Source organism: Channa argus, chromosome 14 (genome assembly GCF_033026475.1).
Source record: "Channa argus isolate prfri chromosome 14, Channa argus male v1.0, whole genome shotgun sequence".
Lineage (NCBI taxonomy): Eukaryota > Metazoa > Chordata > Actinopteri > Anabantiformes > Channidae > Channa > Channa argus.
The window spans coordinates 18,943,150-18,966,499 of NC_090210.1; the positions used below are offsets into that span (position 1 = coordinate 18,943,150).

Sequence of the window (23,350 nt, forward strand, 5' to 3'; positions counted from 1 at the left end):
AAAGTACTTAGTAGAAATGCAGACAGATGGGTAATGATGTTTTTGCTCTTCAGAAAGCTTTTTAACCCATCTAAAAGCTTGTCCTGCCCAATAAACTCTTATGTGAAGAACATTTCCCACAGTGTTTGTTATTGTACTCCATTATAGTGCAGATTGTTTTGAGTCATGTACCAGTAAGCAGAGCCAGTTGGGTATGTTTGGTTTCACCACAGCTGATTGAGTATTTTCATAAACATTTAGGAGGCGAGCAAATGTCGTATAATGGCCTTTAGGCTGCAGAGTTGCTTTTTGCTGCGGTTGTGTCACTAGTCGCTGTAGATGTGCCCAACCCTGATTCAACTCCATGTTCATTTACAAGATGGCAGATACTGTAACACAAAACAATCCACGTTTATGTAACGAGTATACATTTTTATTAAACATAACAGCTTGATGCTAGCGCAGGAAGTTGTATGTGAATAAATCTGCACACTTTACTGTCAAAACACATTATTTAATTTCTTTTTCATTACATTTGTTCCTTTGGGCAACTAAACCGTAACATATAATACATGTTTATTGATTTTTAGTCCACATTGATTTTAGGGAATTACACTGGATTTGTTGACCTTTCCAGCATTTAACCAAAACCATGATGTTGGTACTAAGTGTGAAGTATGAATACTAGGTACTTAGGGTCAACGGTTCAGAGCAACAAAGAGTGTGGAAAAGAGGTGAAGAGGCGAGTGCAAGCGGGTTAGAACGGGTGGAGAAAAGTGTCACGTGTGTTGTGTGATAAAAGAGCATCAGCAAGAATGAAAGGTGAAAGGTGTTAAAGACAGTGATCAGACCAGAGATGTTGTTCGGCTTAGAGACAGTGGCACTGAAGAAAAGACAGGAGGCAGAGCTGGAGGTAGCAGAGCTTAAGATGTTGAGGTTCTCTTTGGGAGTGACGAGGATGGACAGGATCAGGAATGAGTACATCAGAGGGACGTCTCATATTAGATGTTTTGGAGATAAAGTCAGAGAGGCCAGATTGAGGTGGTTTAACATGTTCAGAGGAGAGATGGTGAAAGGATGCTGAGGTTGGAGCTGCCAGGCGGGAGGTCTAGACGAAGACCAAAGAGGAGTTGGTGTGAGAGAAGAGGATGCAGAGGACAGGGTTAGATGGACACACATGACTCCTGAAAGGGAACAGCTGAAAGGAAAAGAAGAAGAAAAACCGAAACCATGATGTTCATCTATCGTTTACCAAGTGTGTTGGCTAGTAGCCTAAGACTAACAACATGGGACATTGGAGACAACCCCTTTGTCTTGCGCCTTGTACACCAAGCTGTTTACCTTCTTACTCGATAAATCCAGCATCGAGTCCTGGGGCAAAGTGAGCAGTAGGCCCCTACCGACTGCTTATGGTAACATGGTAAGAGCAGTTTTATGAAGAATATGTCATGTCAATATATTAGCATGTTAACATGCAAACTTGTCACAAGCTATAGCCTGGAGTAGATGTGAGATTTAAGCAGATTTTTCCATTTTAACATTTATTGAATTTGAAAGGAAAAAATGAAAAATGAAAAAAAGAAATAAATCCTTATTTTATCAGTAGTGTTATTTTACTTTTTAAATGGGCAAAGAAGACTAATGCTAATTAAGCAGGACCCACCTAAAAGCCTTTATGATTTCAGTTGTAATTGTTTAATATGTGCTAGTATTATTATATTTAAAAAAAAAAAAGAAAAGAAAAGAAATAAATACACCCACACACACACAAACAAACCAAGGGCTTTGGGGGCCGCTGAAGGCCTGGGGGCAGTTGCTCACGTCGCTCTGTTGATAATCCAGCCATAGCTTCTCCATTATCAGTACAGCATAAGCATGTCAAAACTTTCTGTGGAAAAATGACAGTAAACATAATGAAGTGAGCACCTAATATGTTTCCTCCTGAATGAGGCAAATAAGTGAGATATACAGTAAATGTAATTTCCAGGTGATATGGTTTGTACCCCACATATGCAAAAGTGGGCTGTCTGATGATATTCAGTCTGAAAATACAAAGTCTTTCCCCCAGGCAGAAACACTTCATGCTGCATATATTAGACCTACTGCACCCTGATGTTATTGGAAATAATTCATCTAAATGATTTTTATACTAAGCAATGCAGAAAAGTACAAGAGCATAACACATATTTAATTCCATTTTAGTAATTTACACATCCCTGGAAACAAAGCCTGTTCAATTAATAATTTCAACATTGACATGTCTACATTTATGTCTCTGGGTCGAAACGCTCCTCATGCACTTAATGTAATGTGCTTATATAAAACTACAAGTCCATTTATATTAAGCTCCACTCACCTGGCAGTCACTGTCAAGGCCTTCCTTTCTTCCTGCCTCTCCCTCTCTAATCCGACGGCGTACCGGGCCCCCACTTTACTTGACAGAACATACATGAAAGCACAAACAAATCTCCTCAGTCCAGAGATAAAGAAGTCATTAAAAATGGAGGAAAGTTGAATAGCTGAAGGAGCTCTGTGAATATGAGAGAGAGAGGGAGGAAATTTTCCTTTGTGTCTCTCCCCCCCTCCTTCGTTGGAGGAGCGTTAATCACAGTCCAAGTTAAATTGAATATGACTGAGATAAGCCGAGCAGCAGGAGTGAATTGGAAGGGAGGAGGGAGGGGGGGGGTGACAATCAAGAGGAGGCAGGGCCGGGGAAGAGCCTTTAAGTCCTAATGTTTTGTTTCCTGCCTCATATCTCCGGAGAGAAGACAAGGAATTGGACAAATAAAACTTGAGGGGATTAGAGTAATCCGTCAGACTAGGGGCCTATTGTGAAGATCAGTGCTGTTAGTTGTATCTTGGGGATTATCAAGACTTTGGCTGCTCACTCACAGAGGTGCGCAAGCATATACAGTAGAGTGTGTGATGCAGAGTGTTTATTCATTTTGAATGCGGTGGCATCTATCATGTGCGCTCAGTCATGCATTTTCCTCATTCAGTTAGATGCTGGAACAGAGAACTAAATGAGTGTACAGTAGCAAACAGCTGGCAGCGTGACTGTGCACAGTATTTCTTGAGAGGGGCTTGCAAATTACTCAAACAGTTCCTCTTAAGGTGGTGAGTTTTTCCTGCGCTGCAGGAACATGGAACATCTGAAACATTACCAGCTGTTAGCTGGGATTAGCTTCGGTTTAAATCTGTCATTTTCAGCGATGTACATGAAGTGTTTTGTTTGTAAGTTTGTGATGTTGAAATAGACCGACTTTGCATGCGAAGGTCAGCCTCAATTGTCGGAAAACTTTCAAACGCACTTTGTGTTTCCTGAGAGAAATTGCCTCACGACAGATGGTCTTTTAGGAGGAAAGTGAAGTGACTCTCACATTCTCTTCTCCCACTTTTGTTCCTTTTGTTCGCAGGGCTACCACAGGCCAAATCACTACATCGCGACTCAAGGTAAGAATGAAATTTTCTAAAAATTGCAAGGCACTCGCGGTTGGAATGTGTGGGCGGTGCAAATTTAAGGCTGCCTGTTTGTTTAGGCGGGTCGGGGGTTGGTGGATGCGTGCACGTGTTCATGAATATCTCTCTGAACATCCCCATCGTTGTTTACATACGCTCTTGCAAACTGCTCTTTGATGCTCACTCGAGTGTGTGTTTGGGGAATCTGGTACCGCTCAGTGCACACACACACACATAAACACACTTACACACCTCTGAGCAAGCAGAGCCGCACGGTTTCTCTCAGTCTCTTTCCTCTTTCCTTCCATCAGTGGTGTGGGAGCGATTATTCAGGCAGTCTGGGAGAAAGCTGAATAAATAAATGGATTAGCTGACATGTACAGGAACATTTTGTCACTGTGTTAATCTGGCCGGCAGATTTGCAGTCGAGGAGCACTTACCATGACCCCAGAGGTTAAGTCTGATTGATGGTTAATTGTTATGAATTTTTGCGTGGAAAGCCTCACTCCCACACGACGACTGCATGCATGAGGACTTTGTGCAGCACTTTAGGCAAAAAAAAAAAAAAAAAACAGTGGAGAGGAAAAGAAAAAAAAAAGGCAGAGGCATTTTCGCGAAGAGGCCTTAATGGATTCAAAATCTGCTTTGGCGGAGTTGGGAGTTGCATAATTACCTGTTTATTAGTGCATTGCGTCTCTTCCTCAGTGTCTCAATTAAAACAACCCTCTGTTTGCTCTCACTTCAGAATGGCATACCAATCAGGCAGTGGCTGCTCGTTTTTGTCTTCCTGCCTCTCAGCACACACTGACCACCCGGTCGAACCTTCGAAACGAACCCGTCCGACAAGTGCCGACCGTCTACTACAGGGCTTCAGCTCCCAAAAAACAAGCCGCTTTAACAGGCCCGCTCCCCCTGAAAAGATTTCAACTGGATTGTTGTGACTTCTATAATTGTGCTATAGCCATTGAGAGCATTCCATATTTCATTTAAAAGATGAATATGGAGATCAGCAGTCAAAGAAATACTGCAAACAGAAGCCCTCTCTAAGATGAAATGCCTGAGAAGCTAAACGTGTTTCCATTCAAGTTAATTAGCCCCTGTTTTCTCATTGCGTTTGCATAATAAGTCCTCATTTTCTATCAACTGTATCACAAGCGCGATAAGGCTTTTCACTGTGTAGAGCCATCCAATACGAAAGAGTCGAGTGTGTGTGCGTGCGTGCGTGCGTGCGTGCATGCGTGCGTGTGTGTGTGTGTGTGTGTGTGTGTGTGTGTGGAAACATCTGTATTCTCTGGGAGAGCAGGGCCTTTTATAATTCATCATCAGCTCCGGCAGACTGACAGGAAGGAAGGCTCAGGCTGCTGACACTGAGGCAAAGAGCAGCCAGAGATGATAGGAAAGCCAGACACAGACCTGTCTCTCTAAGTCAGACAAACTGCATACTGTAGCACCTGAAAAGAGCACCTGGGCATTGGCACAGTTGCTGAAAATGAGGAAGTAGTCTCTTCTCTCCCCCAGTAAAGTTTTTCAGTGAGTGACACATCCACTCAAGTCCACAGGGACCAGCAGCAGCTAAAAAAAAAAAAGAGAGAGAGAGAGAGAGAATGAGACGCAATAGTGCTGGATAAGCTAAAAAATCTTTGTCATAAATTGGTTGTGGAGGTGGTAAAGGGTGGGCTTAATGTGGCAGACATGTTGGATAACGTTATCCTCGGTCTCTTATGCTATAAACTACAATGACACTCATTAGTTTGGGTTTTATTGACGAGTCCCTTTGCTCTGCCAAGGTGACAACGGCAGGTAGAACAGCTGTCACTCCATAAAAGCCTCATCACCCAAGCTCTGCTCCTCATTATGTAGGTCATTCTCTCTCATCCAGGGCTGTTTTTTTTTTTTTTTGTTGCTGCAGCAGTACAACTGACTCTCAGTAATTCACCAACACCAACTGCAGCTCACCTACTTAGCAGATTGAGTGCATATGTGCAGCGCCTCTGTCCATTTTTATGTCCTGGGGATTGTTTAAATACCGGTCAGACATGAGCTCCTTACAGGTGGCGACTGTAAATTACGCTGAAGCTGAGCCACAAACAGCTCTGATAAGTCCCCGCATCCTCCTGGTGATGTGGAAAATATTCATGACACAGAAAATGGGTTCAATTTCATCAAGTTTCCTCCCCCCCCCTCCGGTCTTCTCTGCTCGTCCCGCTCCTCCTTCACAAGCAGCAAATGTCACCAGGAGCAGCAAAAGTTTTATTATTTACAGGTTAACATCTCAAAGCCCAATGGGGGTTGATGGGGTGGAAGATAGAAAGAGAGAGAGGGAGCAAATCAATGATAAGTGAGTGCACATTATGCCAAAGTCTGCTGCATGCAATATTAATGGGCGAGAGGGGGGAAGGTGTCCCGCATGTTTGTATGTGAGTGCGTATGTGCGCATGTTGATAAGTTTTGCAGTGTACCTGGCTGGGGGATTTCCACAGCTGTCACACTCCTTGCTTCTGAGGAGGAACAGACCTCGTCCCCAAACGGAGCGTCAGCTGCAGCCGCATTAGGTCTCTGACAGCTGGGAGTGAAGCTGGTTCTGTGCATTTTCCAAACTTCTCCAACATAAACTCCGCGCACGCTGCACTAGAAACACCACTCTCACCTTGTAGCTCCTTAAGTGGGCCCTCGGAGCGGTTTGGTCTTCAACAAAATGGGTAATGAAATGATTTACCATCTCTAGAGTCAAGCTAAAACTACTTTAACAAGATTAGGGAAAGATCATGGTCACAGTAAAAATAAACGCTGACTGTTGGCAGGAGACTGGTTATAAACAGCAGACTGTCATGTCAAAGTCACAAACTTTGTTTGCCCAACCATCTGCCAGTATGTTGTTGACAATAAGAACTTTTATCATGCTGTTACACTTCTGCCGTGGCTCCTGACAGACATGTCCAGATTTACTTGTCAGGAATTCACAGGTCGTTTTAAGTCTTCAAGAGAACGACCAATGTTGTTTTTGTGTTGCACTTTGTGTTACCAGGGTCACAGAAATAATGTTGTCCGTTGCCCGTTCACTGCCATTTATTTAAAATGGGGTGGCCAAAACTTTAGAACCACCTTTCATTGCATGACTAAAATAGCTGTTGACGCAATATGACAACAGTTAGTAAATGCCCGGAATGCGCTCACTATTGAGAGATGCACACACGTATTTTTTTTGTGCCAAAACCAATGTGGAATGTTAATGACCTACCGAGTTTACTGGCATGTGGGGCAGGTACCTAATGCCCACAGCTGTGGGGCTGATAACGACAAAGAACGGCCACTGAAAGTTGTAATAACATCCAAAGAGGGTTTTACTGTAGTGATTGTTGTCAACTGTCCTGGAGCTCGAGTATGTGTGAAAAATCTATTCACACAGACTTCAAATTGAGAATTGTACAAACCAAAAACAGTCCAACTTTCTTCTGACAGCAAAAGTTCACTTAAAGTCTTGAACCTCTTCCCCACTCTGACACAAACCTGTGAAACCGTTCGCGTTCGAGATCCCTGCTTTCATATCCACCTATTCATCGGGAGCCACACTCACTTCCTTTTGAATGCCATCAAGTTCAGCGCCGCCTAACTTATTCTCCATCCCTTCATGCATATGGAAAGATAAATTGGCTGAAACTTGGCAGGAGCCCCCTATTGGATGATTTACCATATACTGCCAAGTGTTATTGTGCTACTAAAGTCCTACACACCAGCTGTCCTGCTTCTCAGTCTCCCTCTCTTAAACTTCTCAGCAGTGCGTATCCTCCCTCGGGGACAAGTGTAGGAGGAAGCAGAGTGGGTGGTTCAATCAGGTTGGGTAGTTATTGGAGAGAATGGAAGTGACTGGAATTGGAGATTGAGGTCCTACAGTCAAAATGAAGACGAACCACTACATGCAAAGCAGAGGATATGTGGGAATACAAATGGAAGATATGGAGGAGCTTCATGCCAACTTTCTAGATATCCAATTGGGATGAAAAGAAGTCAGCAGAAGTTTGTCTCTCGGTTTCTTACCAAAAAACAATGATTATACTTTGTGAAACGTTCTTTTTGTTTTCCAAAGAGAGAGACACGCACAGGCTGGCTGTAGAAAAACAATTGACAGCGGGGATGGTGGTGTTTTGTTTACAGCAAAAAGTTCCTGAAATTTAATTGCAGTTTGCTATAATATGATTCAAACTACGTGGCACAAAACTGTACAGGAGCACAATTAGAGGCCAGACTGCCGGGCTTGATCGGTCAAGTGAGTCAAATGATGATGACACTTTGTTGATGACCTGAGGGAAATTAGGTGGTTTCAGAAGACATGAGGCCAATATGGATCAAAAAAACAGTATAATGGGGTTTTGTGGTAAAGGCTCTGAACAAATACTGTGACTGTGTCCCTAGTTTTATTTCTTCCAGCTCTCATCACATAGAAGCTGAAGTGTACTAAATGTGGGCATGTTGTGTGAGTGACAGGATCCACAGTGGGGAGTTGGACATTAAAACTAAGAAACCAAACACAAAGAGCAGTTGTTGTTATGCCAAAACCAGAAAACTAATAAAAATGACAGGAAGGACAGTGCAAATAGTTTGTCTGTGCCATGGTGGGTCTGTGTGTGTGTCTGCATAATTTGTCACGTCTCCAGGTAATTTGGGGCCAGCGCAGGAGGATGCACAACTGCAAAGATTTGCATTCGCTAATTAATTTGTCAGAAGTAATTTTTTTTCCACTTGCTGCTTGATTAAAACTAATATTAATAATTTTAATTAACCAGCATAATAATTAAATTCCTATCAATCCACAATTATTGCTCAGTGAAGTTTTAAATATTGGAGACATTAAACGGCTGCCTGCTCATTTATTTACATGTTCTCCAGACGTGCCTGGGTCCGGTTCGGTGGAAAGGTTGGTGTTAGAACAGATGAGGTGGAGCCGTAATTATTTTGAGCTTTGCCACACACACATCGACAAACTGACTCACACACATAAAGGTAGAGGCTTTAGCCTCATCTTTCAAGGTGTGGTTTATTTGTACTCTTATGCTTTCGTCCACATTTAAACCTTCCACTACACAGTAAGCACTCAGTGATGAATCTGGTGTAGAAAGCTCTATCTCTGACTCGACATGTTTTACGGTGGTCGATTGGAGGAGTAAAAATGGAGGGGAAAATGTTCTACAGGTATAAGCTGTATTGTAGCTGGAGGAGTGTAATACCTCCAAATCCCCTGTGTTTATATTGTGTGAAAGTTGATCTGACTCTCTGAGTCTGCCTGAAGATTGAGAGAGAATATTTTCGGCGGTGCCTTATGATCAAAAAGCTCGTTGCTACAGTGCATACAAAGGCAGTCAGTAGTAAAGTAAACAGCACAATCAATACATTTTAAAAGACAGTGATGTGTTGACTTCAGATTAATATGAACAGAATCAATTAAAACACATGGGAAATGATGTCCATCAGTAAATGTAAGCTTTTACATCATTCTGCAGATGTTTTTCCTGGGTTGGCTAAACCTCACTGATGGGCTTTGGGTTCAGTCGGAGCAAATGTCTGCAGCCAGGTTCCAAAACATTCTGTTGTCACTCCAAGTTAGTGGATGTTGTTATGGGAGCCTAATATGGGTGTCTTAGTCTTAGTTCACATAGAGACCCCTCTTAAAGTATGGAAATTATAAGGTTAATTAATTTGTTTTTGCTGCGCACTTAGACTCAAATAAAAGTTAAAATTTAGACGTTTTATCTCATATTTGAACCAGAGGTGGCAGTGGCTCATTTGGTAGAGTGGCTGCCTACCGATCATAGGGTCAGAGGTCACGGCCCGCTCTTCCCGACCACATCGCGAAGTGTCCCTGGAAACTGAACCACCGACGCCTCATCCGCATCCCCAGCCCAGTAGATATTGGCGAGGGTTGCGTCAAGAAAATGAACATGCAGAGACATGGTTGGCTGTGGCGACCCTCAACTCACAGGATAAGCCGAACGGACAAAAGAGTTAATAAATAAATCTCATATTTGAACCAAAATATCTTCAGTGTAGAGTAAAAATCAAATAAATTGGTTTGTCATTCCAAAATGGATGGAGGAGATGTTATATCTTTATGTATCATTAGTTGGTTTAAGTTGGTTTAATTAGTTGGAACTTGCACATTGAATTTTTGCTGACTGAATGGAGTCTTTTGTGGTAAATGTTTTGCTCTTGGAAAAACAGTCCAGGTAGTGAACACGGCACGCAGAAGCTTACAACTATCCTATAAACATGTGCCTGCCTTCAAAGCAGGCTGGCAGTCCAAGAATGCAAGAAATCCTGAAAATGTTATGTTGAAAGTCAATACAACTCAGTGATTATATAGCTCTTTTGGTTTCACTGTTAGATGGAGCACCTTTAAGAGGGTAGCGGGGGGGGGTAAACGCAAAAGGAACCAGCTTAGTTCAGTTATTTACAGGATTCTGCTGACAGTTGTGTGTGATGAACCTAAAGAGATGCATGAATGTGCTCTTTTCCACAGCTCTAAAGTCAAATTTGGGGAAAACAAATTCTCAGTGTAATTCCTTTCCATCTCTGTCTGTCAAAGGCCCCATGCAGGAGACGGTCTTCGACTTCTGGAGGATGGTGTGGCAGGAGAATACGGCAGCTATCGTCATGGTGACCAACCTGGTGGAAGTGGGCAGGGTGGGTATTAATTACACGTTGGCTCGAACTGCACATCCTCAATAAGATTTAACTCCCAGCCTGATTGTGTCCGTAGGCAAACAAAGATTTTTAGTGCCTTGTCTTAGAACATCCGTGGCCTGATGTTTGTGTGTGTGTGTCCTGTGACTTCGTGAGGCATTGGTCTCGTGTGCCGCCAGCTCTTTTTCCATCTCTCTCATCAGTAAGAGGCGAGAAGAGACTGATTGATGGCCTTCATTACTACAGAGGCATCCAGGCGACGGACTGCTGTTTCATCTGAGTGGCTCTATAACAGGAGATTATTGTCCGCTGTTGCAGCTCGTACCAGGCTCCTCCGAGTGGAAACCTCCCTTAATGTTGTCCTCATTGGACAAAAGGGGACTGTTATTGAGTGGTGAGGACGGTTCATCATGTTGAAACTAATGGTAGAGCCTTAAAATTTTCGCTCACTGACTCGGGGTGGGGGGTTGGGGTATGGGGGCAAAGCCCTACTTCAGTCCCACTTCAGTCCTAATTTGTTCCACTTAGCTCACACTGTAGTTCCTCCTGGTTAGGCTATAATCAAGAGAAAATGAAGGTGTTAACATACGGTGTAATGCTTTGTCTTCCAGGGGATGTTCTCTTAAGAATTTTAAACACAGTTACACTGAAAATCCTCTTAAGTACAGGCACACCTTGATTTCGCTGATGTGCATTTTTTGTGGGGGTTTAACTTAGCAGAGCTGATAATGATTCATGGGCCTATCTCTAGGTACCTCATTAGGCCGTTTCTCTACAGTAGGTGAGCTCAGCCCGCCCCGCCCACTACCTTCTCCACACCTGCTTAGCTGCGGTGCCGTCCTCGACGGGCCCCGGCCCCCAAACCGTCTGTTATATGATCCTTGTCCAATGGCGGGCGGTAGGCACAGTTGGTCACAGTGGTGGTGGTTCCACAGAGGACCCCATAAAATCACTCCACCATATCACGGCAGGCCATCTGCTTGGCACAGTTTGCTGATGAACTCTGGGAAATCCTGGCACACACACACACACACAGGCGCACATACGAAGGCACACAGCCTCTGTCCCGCTGGCTGCACACAGGGGCGGCGCTCGGCACACTTTGATGTATGAGAGATTTGGTTTGGAAGCCAGTGTGCTGATGTGTGTGATGAGGTGAATGCCACACAGTACGTGCTTCCTTTCCGTACGCTTAATCGATGTGAGCGAGTGAGTTCAAGAGCTGTGTACACACAGTCACAAGTGTGCACACGCAAAAGAGCATCTGTGTGTTCACCGGCATAATTTAGCCCAAAGGCTAATTCCCCCCCAAACCAGGCGCCTGATTCAGAGTGATCTAATAAGGTAATGGCTTTTGCCTAATTCAATCTGGCTGGAAGCGGACGGTGAGTTTGTGATTGTCATCTGGGATTAGTCATCAGGGGGTGTCAGGGAGAGGGACCTGAGAGTCCTCCTCTGCCTGTGTCACTCCACAAACCAAAATCTCGTTTCATTCCTAATCAGCACACAGACTCCAGAAATGAAAATTGAATCTAGTTGTGGCTGATGTCGCGTTTATCCCTCATCAAAAATTATCATTCTCTGATATACCTCCGTGAGCTCAATCTCTATTACCAGTCTGACTCCCTCACCATCATCAGTTTAATTGAACAGGCGGCTGGGGTGGGGGTGTGGGTGTGGGTGGGGGGCACTCTTATGATACCTAATACAAGTAATATTTCCAGTGGGGTGTTTTGGATTTCTGTGGGGAAATCTGTTTTAAACAGCTGAGGGTTTATTATTTCATATCATTACTGGGTTGTCATTAGGCCTCCCTCATCCAATTGTGGTACAGTTTTTTGTTTTTTTTTTAATATCTAGTCCTATTTCTTCACATTGGTAGTCAAAAATCTAAGGAGGAGAAATCTCACACCCCCTCTGTTCCCAGCCCGCACTGTTCCGGGTGTCTGTACAGTCTACCTTTACACTCATTTTCACATTATTGATGTGAGAATGAAAAATCAATAATGTGAGAATGAGCTCTCCATCGATACATAAGATTCCCATTTACAGAAGATCCTTGGCCGGGGGCCGAAACTAATACGAAGCAAATCTCATTTTGACTTGAAAGAAATCCTTGAGAAACTGAAATATCAGGTGGCAAATAGGAGGTACGCTTATGTGACAATTATCTTTATTGCAAAAAGATGATGGCCTCGCAACTCGCAGACATTAAAATAATTTGTGTGTGCGTTGAAACGAAGCCCTGCGAATATCAACGCTTTGCTGCTGCCCTACAATGTGTGTGTGCATGCAGTTGTGAAACCCTTGGCTTTTGTCGCTCTCAGGTAAAGTGCTGCAAGTACTGGCCTGATGACACCGAGATCTACAGAGACATTAAGGTGACGCTGATAGAGACCGAGCTGTTGTCAGAGTATGTCATCAGGACCTTTGCTGTAGAGAAGGTAAACTTTTACTTTAATCTCCGTTGACCACATTGAGATTTGCTACTGTCACTTAATAAAAAAATACGTTTCCTTTTAAAGGCAGCCTTATTTAAAAGCTGTGCGCTAAGGTCATAACAGTAGGATTTCAGAGTCGTTAAATATGCCGTGAGTGTTGTTAGTTGTTTTCGAACCATTCAAATTTCACTTATTTGGATTTTTCCAATGGGTTTCAGAATTTTTACTTTCCTACAACACATCGATTAAACAGAAGCGTTTACTGAAATTGTTCAGATTTTCTAAATGTAACAAAAAAACTACGCCGATACACTATTTGTAAAATATACTATAACCAATTAAAATTCCAAATTTCTTGCTGTAGTAATAGAGAACATAACCAGAGAGAGACCACATGATCGGAGCAATTTAATGCACTTCTTAGTAACACGTTACCCACAACACTCTTTGCCAAGAAATGATGGTACGTACTGTTCACAGTATCCAATGAAAGTTTTCCTAGTGGAGCCCATTAAGAGCGTCTCTAACCATTTGGACCAGTTGGTGATTTAGTTTAACACATCATAAGTGTTAAACTGTGACTCAATTAGAAACAAACCAACAAGCCACACCAAGTCCATCCAAATGAAATCCCAACTTGCTAAAACTTCAGACCAAAAAGACTGCGGTTTATACGTTCAGTACCCACTGCCTGTATAATCGAAGGAGCCTGTGAGGAGCATGATAGCATAGTGGTGCAGTAGGTAAAGACGCTGGGCAACGTTGGCCTTGAACATCCTGTTTGCTTTTGATAATGAAAACTTTGCTCAGCCCCTCCTTTGATACGTCCATGAAGTCTGTGTTTGCAATCAATCCAACTCGGTATTTGCTTTAGAATGACCTCTCACTTTGTCTGTAGGCTGCATCCTACACTGTATCCCGCACCACATCCCGCTGTCGTCTTACGTTGTTTTGTGTGTTTAACCTCAGAGAGGGGCTCATGAGATCCGGGAGATCCGACAGTTTCACTTCACGGGCTGGCCGGACCACGGCGTGCCCTATCACGCGACGGGTCTGCTGGGGTTTATTAGGAGAGTCAAGTCCAAAACTATGACCAATGCCGGGCCCATGGTGGTTCACTGCAGGTGGGTGTGAGCTGGAACTGACTATTTGTTCCTTCTTCATCAGTGTATATTTGTGTATTCTCTGTCTGGCCAGGTATTTAAAAGTATTCTGTATCCTGAAGTGTAGCCCTGTGCAGATCAGATCATTTTAAGTAAAAGTAGAAACGTCTTAGCCCAAAACATACATGTACCAAAAATAAAGGAACACTTTGTACCGAATGACTCGTTTCACATGAGTTAATATGAAATTGTGCGTTTATAATTATTTGTTCATTGTTGTGCAGGTGGTCACAATGGAGACTTTACATACTGCTTGGTGGCTTGTGAATATCACAAGTGTGGATTAGTAAACTCTTGTGAATATACTGTATATTACTGTATACTGTATATAATATACTGTATATTATACTGTATATTTTTATTTTGTTCTATTTGTTATTTTGTATTTGAAAAGTAGCAATTAACTACAAAGTTCACAAATAAATGTAATTAAGTAAAAGTGCATTTGCCGTGGAAATGTAGTGAATTTAGAGTATGAAGTTGACAAAAATACCTCAAGACTGTATTTACAGTAAGTACGGTACTAAGGTACATGTACTTAGTTACTTTACATCACTGGCCATGTGCACAGCTGTACCTTGAGTGAGATTAAATCAAAATGTAAAATGACATAAAGGAAAACAATTTCTCTCAACACGAGTGATATTTGTTTGCCCGTCTTAATATTTGTGAACGTTTTTTATCTACCAAAGTTTAGTTTGTCTTCAAAAGTCACTCTGCTCTCACCCAAATTGTCTCTATTGATAGCAGAACCAATTTCATTGCTACTTACTGACAAAAGACATATTCCCCCAAAAAATCACAAATATCTGAATCATTCATAGTAACTGGAACAGTGTTTTTAAAAGACATTGTGTTATTTTAATATAATTTTAAATTGCTTTTAACTGCACAAACAAAAATTCACTCACTCTCATTCTATTTGCGCAAAGGAAACTTGACCGTTACAGCATAAACATGTCTACTGAACAAGATTTTGAAAACATGAAGTGGCACAGTCGAGAAAACGTGTAAAGTCAGTGAACTGCACGGTCAAAAAGCAAACTTCAGCTGTCTCTCTGAACAACTTATCTCTGAAGTGTACGATGTGTTTGTCTGCAGTGCCGGAGCCGGTCGGACAGGCTGCTTCATCGTCATCGACATCATGCTGGACATGGCCGAGCGAGAGGGGGTGGTGGACATTTACAACTGCGTGAGGGAGCTGCGCTCTCGGAGGGTCAACATGGTCCAGACTGAGGTAATATAACAGCCTGTGGATGCAACTCCAAAGTGGATTCATAGTGTTTTCGAGTACTTCTTAGAATAAGCTAATTCTTGGTGCTCCAAAACAAATGGTCAGAACGAATGAAGGCAATAGGAGCTCTTTCGCTAAAAACGTGTTATTATAAGAACAAAAAAGTTCCCTGTCATTTATTACTCATTAATTCTGCAGCTTAAGTGGTGTTGTAGGTAAAGGTTTTTAGCCATTTTGCCAGTGAATGATTGTGCCCATTATCTTGGAAAATGCAGCATAATTAGTTTTAATTTTTTGCTGTCAGTCACTTTTAAGTGCCAGTTCAAGTGTTGCATTTTCAAACAGTGGGAATATATTTATATGATGTAACCAAACAATCCAAATATTAATTAACCTCTCTCTGATGTCTGGAAAGAAGAGGCTCTACAGGGCTTAAAAGTATCATTGGAATGGTTTGTTTTTACTGCACATGCATCTTTGGCCTAACAGGGAGATTTTGTTGTACTTGCACATTGATGCCAAATTTGCATTTATTATCAATGTACATAATATCGGGATTAATACAGAACAGCTTCATGGTAAATGCTTAGGATTAAAGACAGGAAAAGAAACATTTCTTTTATGTCTTTAATGTTGTATCATTCTTGTATCAGAAAGCATACTAGTTTCGAGAAACTGCTGAACTGCTTCTGTCCATTTTGTCCCATCAGTTATTTGTTCAGCCATTTTGTGCTTTTTTTTTCCTTTCTTTTTTTCTTTTGGTTTTATTACTCATTGTAGTAGTATTTGTAAGAGATGTCTGTTATGCTGTTTGAGCCAGTGGCAAATTCAAATCAGCCTCTGAGCTCATCATAGAAACGTTCAAACACCAGCAGATACATTACCGCTCATTCTTTTGATTTTGAAATTAAGAAAAAGAGAATTCCCTTATATATACTGTACATCAAACCAATTATCTTCTTTTTACCCTTCATTAGCTCCAGGCCTTTACTTCCCTCATATTTAAATCCAACTGGTTAAATTCTCGTTCCTCTGTCTTTGGATTCCAGCCACCAGACTGCAGTCAATAAGTTTGCCTTAATGTTTCTTATGAAACCTTTTTTTTTTTCAGAGCAATGTTCATTTGACTTTGTTCTAAATTATTCTAATATTTGTCACAATTAGGCTCAGAGCAGTTGTGCTGCTCTAGAATAGGTTTTTAGTTAAAGCAATTGCACCATTGTCTTTAAGCGTTTATAATGTCTGAAGTCGTATCTTTTGTTTTTGCTTTCCTCAACGAAAGCAGACTGGATAATACAATCATCTTTATGGCATCTATGCGAATGATTACATATGCCAACTTTATGTTTTCAATCATCATCTTTTACAAAAGACATTTATTGAAGTGCGCACCCTAACTATTACCCAGGGTGCTAAGCACAAGTGCTTGGCAAACATACTGTAATAAAAGGGTTTAGAGGCTTGTAACTGACAGCGTTTCGCTTATATTGATAGCTGAAAACATCCCTCGCTCATCCTCCAGCTTTATGCTACTGTGGACTACAGAAGGACTTTGTGCTTTCCTGAACACTGGCCATCTGGAGGTGTCCATCGTCTCGTTGAATGCATCATTTCACCGTAATTCCCTTTAAATCACAAGCGTCATTGGACTTAATGGGCAAATGTTTCATCGTTGACGTTCGAATTGGGATTTGAGTAACTGGAGACCAAATGTTGTTCACCCTGAGTCACTCTCCTCAAGTTCAGTGACCTTCAAAGTGTGTGTTTTTTTGTGTGTGTGTGTATATCTGTGCCTTTTCCCTCGCAGGTGTTCAGGCTTGTTGGCACGGCTCCTCAGCCCCGGGCCAGACACCAACAGTCCGACGTGGTTTAATCTGTTGGCGGAAATGAAAAGCCTTGTTGTTGGTGTTGTTTATAGTTTATGAGCAGATAGGATCTGTTAATCTATGGATTCTGCCTATCGCCACCGACCCGCCCGACCCAGCCCGGACTTGTCAAACTCTCAGGTCAACAGCTCACATTTTGCACCAGGCTTAACAAAACATGTGCTGTCAACGTGTAAATCAGCGACCCCTGTGCATGTGTGTGGATTTTGGTCTGAAGTGACAAGGGAGTGTCAGCTGAAAATGTCACTTCAGAAGAGATTTACATCAAGCCTCAAGCTGTCACCATGTCAACTGCTTGATTCCCTAATGTGAAAAGCAGGAAGTGTGTTGCGATTTCCTGTTTAACTCTGCATGATATTGACTGTATGACAGTGCCAGTTTTTTAAATTGCTGTTGTTCGGACCTCAGCCTTGTTTGTGCCTCTATCCCAACAGCAATGATGGTAAAATCTCATCCTTGCCAGGGCCACCAGGGTTTGATGGGGTTATGTAAACGCTAAAATGATCTGGAAAAATACCTTCTTTCAGGCCTCTGAATATTTAAAGGTTTTTAAAATGCCACTGAATTCAGAGAGTTCAGAGTTTGTAAGAGAACTGAATCAGCTATGCACCAAAAAATGCAAAAATATGTAATGTAACCTTTGAACACAGACAATGACGAATATTAGTCATAGGAACTGCCTTGGGGTAAAGAATAATCACGGGAAGGTCGTGGAAAGGTCATTGAATTCTTCCAGCAAAATGTTGAGAAACACTAGCTGTGTTTATGCTGCTACTGTTGGTGAAAAAAAGAGTTCACATGTCTCTGAATGCTTTTCATTGTCAAAAGTCCTAGAAGTGTGATGGATCCGCAATGAGGATGCTGTTTTTTGCAGGAGCAGTATGTCTTTATCCACGATGCCATTTTGGAGGCGTGTCTCTGTGGCGACACCACTATACCTGCCAGTCAGTTACGCTCTGTCTACTACGACATGAACCGCCTGGACCCGCAGACCAACTCCAGCCCCATTAAGGAGGAGTTTAGGGTAAGAAAGATTTTAACCTAATAATATGTCAAACACATTGCGTGCAAATAATGTTTGACGTTGTGTCTAAAGTGCAGGCAAAGTTTGGATAAAGAGTAAAAATGTTGTCTCCTTGATGAAAGCCACAGTCTCCCTCTGGGCCAATCAGCAGCAAATGCATCACCTTACTTTAATCTGTAATATTAGCACCCCTCCTTGGACCAATCATTGTTATATGAGATGCATCGTCCCCTTAAGTTTCATCAAAGTCACACCAGGGGAGTCAGAGCTGTTGCTAATGTAACTGATTAAAGAATTGCATTGCTAATTACCATATCGGGGGATAATTAGCACACTCAAAACCCAAATGCGTCGGCATGATAGCGTTTAATTCTGCTTCAAACCTGACAGACTCTGAACATGGTGACTCCCACGCTGCGGGTAGAAGACTGCAGCATCGCCCTCCTGCCCAGGAACCACGAGAAGAACCGCTGCATGGACGTCCTGCCTCCAGACCGCTGCCTCCCATTCCTGATCACCATTGATGGGGAGAGCTCCAATTACATCAACGCTGCTCTCATGGATGTAAGAGTGAAACACAGACAAGAACGTTTCAGAGATCAAGCCGGGGAAGAGCAGCTAAAATGCTCCACTGACACGGTCACAAAGGACCAAGAGAGGGACAGAGTTCATTTTGTGGTTGTGCTGGGCTGCACATATTGAAATATGTTTAAGATTCTGAATCCCATTTCTTTCCATATGGGGTTTTCAAACATTGGAAACATCTCTGCAAATTACAGTTATATATATTTATATATTATGCTATGGTATTGATAAAAAATTGACAATATATTGGTAGAATGTAGAACTTATGGGTTATGTGTCGTGTTTGTTTACATGAGGTGTATGTCATAATGTGGCCACTGAATGCACATCTTCAGGCAGAACTGTTGAAGACTTTACCTTCTGTTCAAAGATTCACAGACTTTGAGTTTTCACATATTTTCAAGCATAACTACGAATTGAAGGTGATTATGCTTCAGAGAGTTGATTGAAGCTTATGATCCAGTTGAACTTTTGCATTATACTAACAGGTATTTCTAGAGTGTATGCAGTAAAGGTTTGGGCTAAATGCCGTGTCTCTGTGTAACCTGAACAGTTCAAATGCTGAACAAACTACAGTTCCCGCATTTTTGTCATTTAACGATCGGCATTCAGATCCAAAACACTTGAGAACTTCCCCCGACATGCATTGTAGTCACATTACGGTGAATGGGTGTCGCTTTCGGTAAAATGTACCGCAAGACACCACAAAATCCAATGCACAGGGGTTTTCATGTGGTAAATGTACCCAGGGTGGACCTTATAAAACCTTCTTGGAGTCCTGCCTGGTTTAAACAGGGGACATTAGGTGCACCACATTAAAAGTGCAGCATCTTAATAGAATCTCCCTTGACATGAAATCTCCATTAGAAAACAAGACTCAGTGAGAGGCAGGTCATCTTAGAAATGCTTATAGCTTTATAGCCTATTGCTCGTAAGCTTAAATACTGTAATGCACTGATGAGGTGTGTTCAGTGACAGATTTTCAGTCCGTTCTTTTGCTTTCTTCTTTCTCCTGCCATTCTTCAGAGTTACAAGCAGCCTTCTGCGTTCATAGTGACCCAGCATCCATTGCCAAACACTGTAAAGGACTTCTGGAGACTGGTGCTAGACTACCACTGCACATCCATAGTAATGCTCAACGATGTCGATCCAGCCCAGGTAAACCCAACCTGATACGTGTGCACATAAACACACACACACACACACACATACTCCAACAAACAATGCACACAATGATCCTCGAGAGATATCGCAAGGAGTGTACTCACAAACAGATGACACATGAAGCAGCTCCTTTTATCAGAAGTCAGTTTGTAATAAAGTCACAAAAGGACAGCGTGGGAATTGGAATCAGAGAAAGATTGCCTTTATCTTTTTGTTTTCTTCAAGAATGAACCCAGGGAAAAATGAAAAAACAGGATATATCTGTATGGCAAACACACACAAACACATATATATATATATGTGTGTGTGAGTTTCTGTATACAGAATATGTTTGAACTAAGGTAGGTGCTGCAGAGTGGAAGAGGACTTGCCATGAAAGCATTGGTAGATGGAGAGACAGGCCTGAGGAAGAGACTCTCCAGATTTCTCAGCCCGAGGCTCTGTCATAACACCCGGGGATCAAAGCCTGAAGCCAGGCTGCTCTCCACATCGAAATCCCCTTTCCCTAGGTGACTGACTGACTGGCTGACTGGGTAGATAGAAAAGGTCTTTCATTCAATATTCTCACTGTATCCTGCCAAGGAAACGGCACAGGTGGGGAGGGAGGAGGATGCGGGGTTGTCGATGGAGGCAAGGGAGCTGGGGGTGCGCTATCTTCTCCATCAGCATCTTTGGGTTTTTTTTTTTCTTTTGCATCTGTTGAATTTGTCAAGTTTTGATGGGCTCTCAAAGGAAGCTAGAAAGCAGCGCTTTAGCTGCCGCACAGGCTGTGTACGTGTTTGTACTCTTTTTGTGTGTGTGTCAGAGAAAGAAAGTGAGCATATATTTATTTGTCCATCTGTATGTGTGTACTCAGGCCTGGTATTTGCAGTCTTCTCAGGTAGTCTCTCTTTCTCTTGTTTGTTCATCACTGTGTGTCTCTCCACATAGGCATGTGTGTGTCAGTGCAGAATCTGTCCATCTGTGTGTGTGTACGCTTCCACTACCAGTCTGATTTAGTGCAGTGAGTCTGGCACAATGCTCTGCAGGTGCGTGTTCTTAACTGGGCTTTCTCTCCGGAGGAGCTGAAACGGGCAAGATTTTGCAGCTCTTATGAGGCTGTCCAGGGGTTTATCCCTCAGTCTGTCCTTTACAACACTGTTGCCAGGGCTATCAGTTACACTGTCAATCACCAATTGATTCCTAATGGTTTTTAATAGGGCTATAAGTATTGATTATTTTCATATTACATGTATTGGTTGTTTTGTTTCAGAATGATTTACCAAGCCACAGCTCCGTAAGCCGTCACAAACAAAAAATAGTCACAAATTCTTCAGAGCCCAAGTTGACATTTTGAATAACTTGCCGCGTCCATCCAGCAGTTGAAAAGATAAAGATATTCAATTCACTATTATGCAAAACACAGAAAAGCAGCAAATTGTCACATTTCAAAAGCTAAAAGGAGCTTTTTGGGTGCATACATGCTTCTATTATGAGGTGTGTTGGTTTTAATTAAATTAAATACCTTTGCACTTACACAACGAGTTTATAGATTTTTTATACTTAAAAACTTTCAACTTTCTTTGGTCAGTTTGCTGATATCAACCTATGTTGTGCATTTCAGAATGAGGGAGTGTCTCATAATCAGGAAAGTCTTATATTCAAACCAATACTGAGTGAGCTGAAACCGCTGAATTGGTTCAATTGACCAAACAAAAAAAGTTTACACGCAAACACAGACGTCTGGACAGTCTGTCAAGCCGGATGGACAGATAGCTGAAACAAATCAATGCAAAAAGTATCATGAGCACTGTAGGTCAAAATAGATAATAAACAGATTAGCAGCTGAAATGAAAAGCTGATCCTTTTTTATTGAAGACAGCTGGGTGGAAAAGTTTGCATCCCCTTATTTTGAAATATATATTTAATGCACATTGAGCAAGTGTTCCAAATGAATGTGCATTGAATATAATTCATTTTATTGTATTGAAATAAATATTTATTTTACTATTATGGCCATTTTTGAATAAGAGGATGCAAACTTTTTTCAATTCACCTTTTTTCACTACTTCTTGTACTTTATCATTTGTGTCCTTGAACTTGGTCACACACGTCTTTAACAGCAGTCTAGTTTGGATTCTTAAACTAATAAATCATCTTTCACTTTTCCCTTGTGTGTTTTCTTTGTGTGTGTGTGTGTGTGTGTGCGTGCTGGTGTACCTGCACTTGCATGTGTGTGAATGTATGTCTGTGTACGTGCCCGTTTTGTTTAGTTGTGTCCACAGTACTGGCCAGAAAACGGAGTCCACCGGCACGGGCCTATCCAGGTGGAGTTTGTCTCGGCTGACTTGGAGGAGGACATCATCAGCAGAATATTTCGGATCTACAATGCCGCACGGGTACGGTGACACCGCGGGGTCGTGCTTTGAACAGAGAATCATTTATTGAATGCTGCCTTTGTGGGCGCAGGTGGACGTGTAGTTTTCTGCTGTGCTGCCCATTTTTTGTAACTTTTGTAAGTTGTTTGTCTTCCCTGCAGTGATCACAACAGCCAATTTATTCTGTTACTGCACACCTCACACGTCCCACTCATATGCCGGCCTGTCCATTCAAGCTGTGCGGAAGCAGTCATTCTGTTCTTTAACTATGCCACTGCACCACTGATTGGAGCGAGGTGTGATTGCCACAAGTCACATATCTTCTAGACAGCTTGCGAAAAATTTCACATGTAGTTAAAAAGGTAGAAACCAAACTGAACTCACTGAGTTTCCCCTCAATCAACACCTTCTGTGTGGAACAGGTGTCCATTTCAAAGGGCTGTTACACTCAAAAGGCATATTTTTCATATTTCCAGGTCTGAGCTGTAGTTTTACAGTGCATTATAAAAATTAAAGTTCTTGCTTATACTTTTTTTTCCTACTAGTTTCCTGAATGTTTCTTCAAAAGTACCACCTAGTTTTTTGCAATTTACAAAAAAAAAAAAGACAAATGTTACATTATGTGGCTCTTTGCAGGAAATGTTTTAGGGGAAATAAATGTATAGACCTGTAAAATAAAGCATTCATTATGAAGGTCACACGATGCTTAATTGGATGATTTGTTTTGAGACTTCAGAGTCGCCACAGTGGATCATTTGTCCACATGTTGATTCGGCACAGTTCTTACGATTAGCCTTCCTGACAAATCTCAGAGACCAGTGTCTCACAACATGGACAAATAAAACCAAAACTACCTTCAGTGGGGATTCTGCACCATTTCAGTTGTCTTGTGTGTAATTTGGGTGAACTCCCCCTTTACCTTTAGCAGAAATTGTTCTGTGCCATCGTCACCTGCGGTCTCCTGCATAAGCTCCTTACCCCAACGGTCTGCCTGCCGTCGTCAGTCACTCGTCACACTTAAAACAGCCTTTGGCCGACAGAGCCAAGTAGTCAGAGCCAGTTTAGTACAATCATACATGATCACTGACAAGTGTTATTGATCTATATGTCTGTGTGTGATTTTCAGAGTCTGTATCTTAGATTGCTAGATTACTCATCTCTCAATCCCCTCAATCTGCTCGTTTGTCTCCTCAGTGACTCCTCATGTCCTTATTCACCTCTCGTGCCACTTGTCCCCATCAGAGCTTAGCTCAGCCCTGCATCTTTACTGTCTGATAGCATCTTTGTGCAGCAGCGATTAACCCCCTCCCCCCCCTCCCCCTCGTGCATATTAACCTGGGATAACCTGTGTGTCCTTCCCACTTTCAGCCTCAGGACGGCTAC

The 23,350-nt window shown here is 42.2% G+C and overlaps 1 protein-coding gene and 1 long non-coding RNA gene across 8 annotated transcripts in view; one reads left to right on the forward strand and one right to left on the reverse strand.

Annotated features, from left to right (window-relative positions):
* The window catches only part of LOC137098565 (receptor-type tyrosine-protein phosphatase mu-like), a 147,160-nt gene that overhangs the window by 121,629 nt on the left and 2,181 nt on the right, over positions 1-23,350 (forward strand). For 5 of the 7 annotated variants that reach the window (XM_067474921.1, XM_067474917.1, XM_067474916.1 and 2 more), the window contains 10 exons: positions 3,396-3,432; positions 10,016-10,113; positions 12,441-12,557; positions 13,524-13,678; positions 14,819-14,954; positions 17,712-17,861; positions 18,252-18,425; positions 19,473-19,604; positions 21,863-21,988; positions 23,336-23,350. The exon at positions 23,336-23,350 is cut by the window's right edge and continues 149 nt beyond it. In XM_067474921.1, the coding sequence (XP_067331022.1) occupies positions 3,396-3,432; positions 10,016-10,113; positions 12,441-12,557; positions 13,524-13,678; positions 14,819-14,954; positions 17,712-17,861; positions 18,252-18,425; positions 19,473-19,604; positions 21,863-21,988; positions 23,336-23,350 (1,140 nt within the window). The remainder of the gene's footprint in view (positions 1-3,395; positions 3,433-10,015; positions 10,114-12,440; positions 12,558-13,523; positions 13,679-14,818; positions 14,955-17,711; positions 17,862-18,251; positions 18,426-19,472; positions 19,605-21,862; positions 21,989-23,335) is intronic. The other 2 variants (XM_067474920.1, XM_067474918.1) reach the window with 2 other exon arrangements.
* Positions 849-2,729, reverse strand: LOC137098566 (uncharacterized). Its single transcript, XR_010910623.1, has 3 exons — positions 2,336-2,729; positions 1,757-1,867; positions 849-1,177 (listed from the first exon to the last, which is right to left on the reverse strand). It is a non-coding gene; the product is annotated as an uncharacterized lncRNA (long non-coding RNA).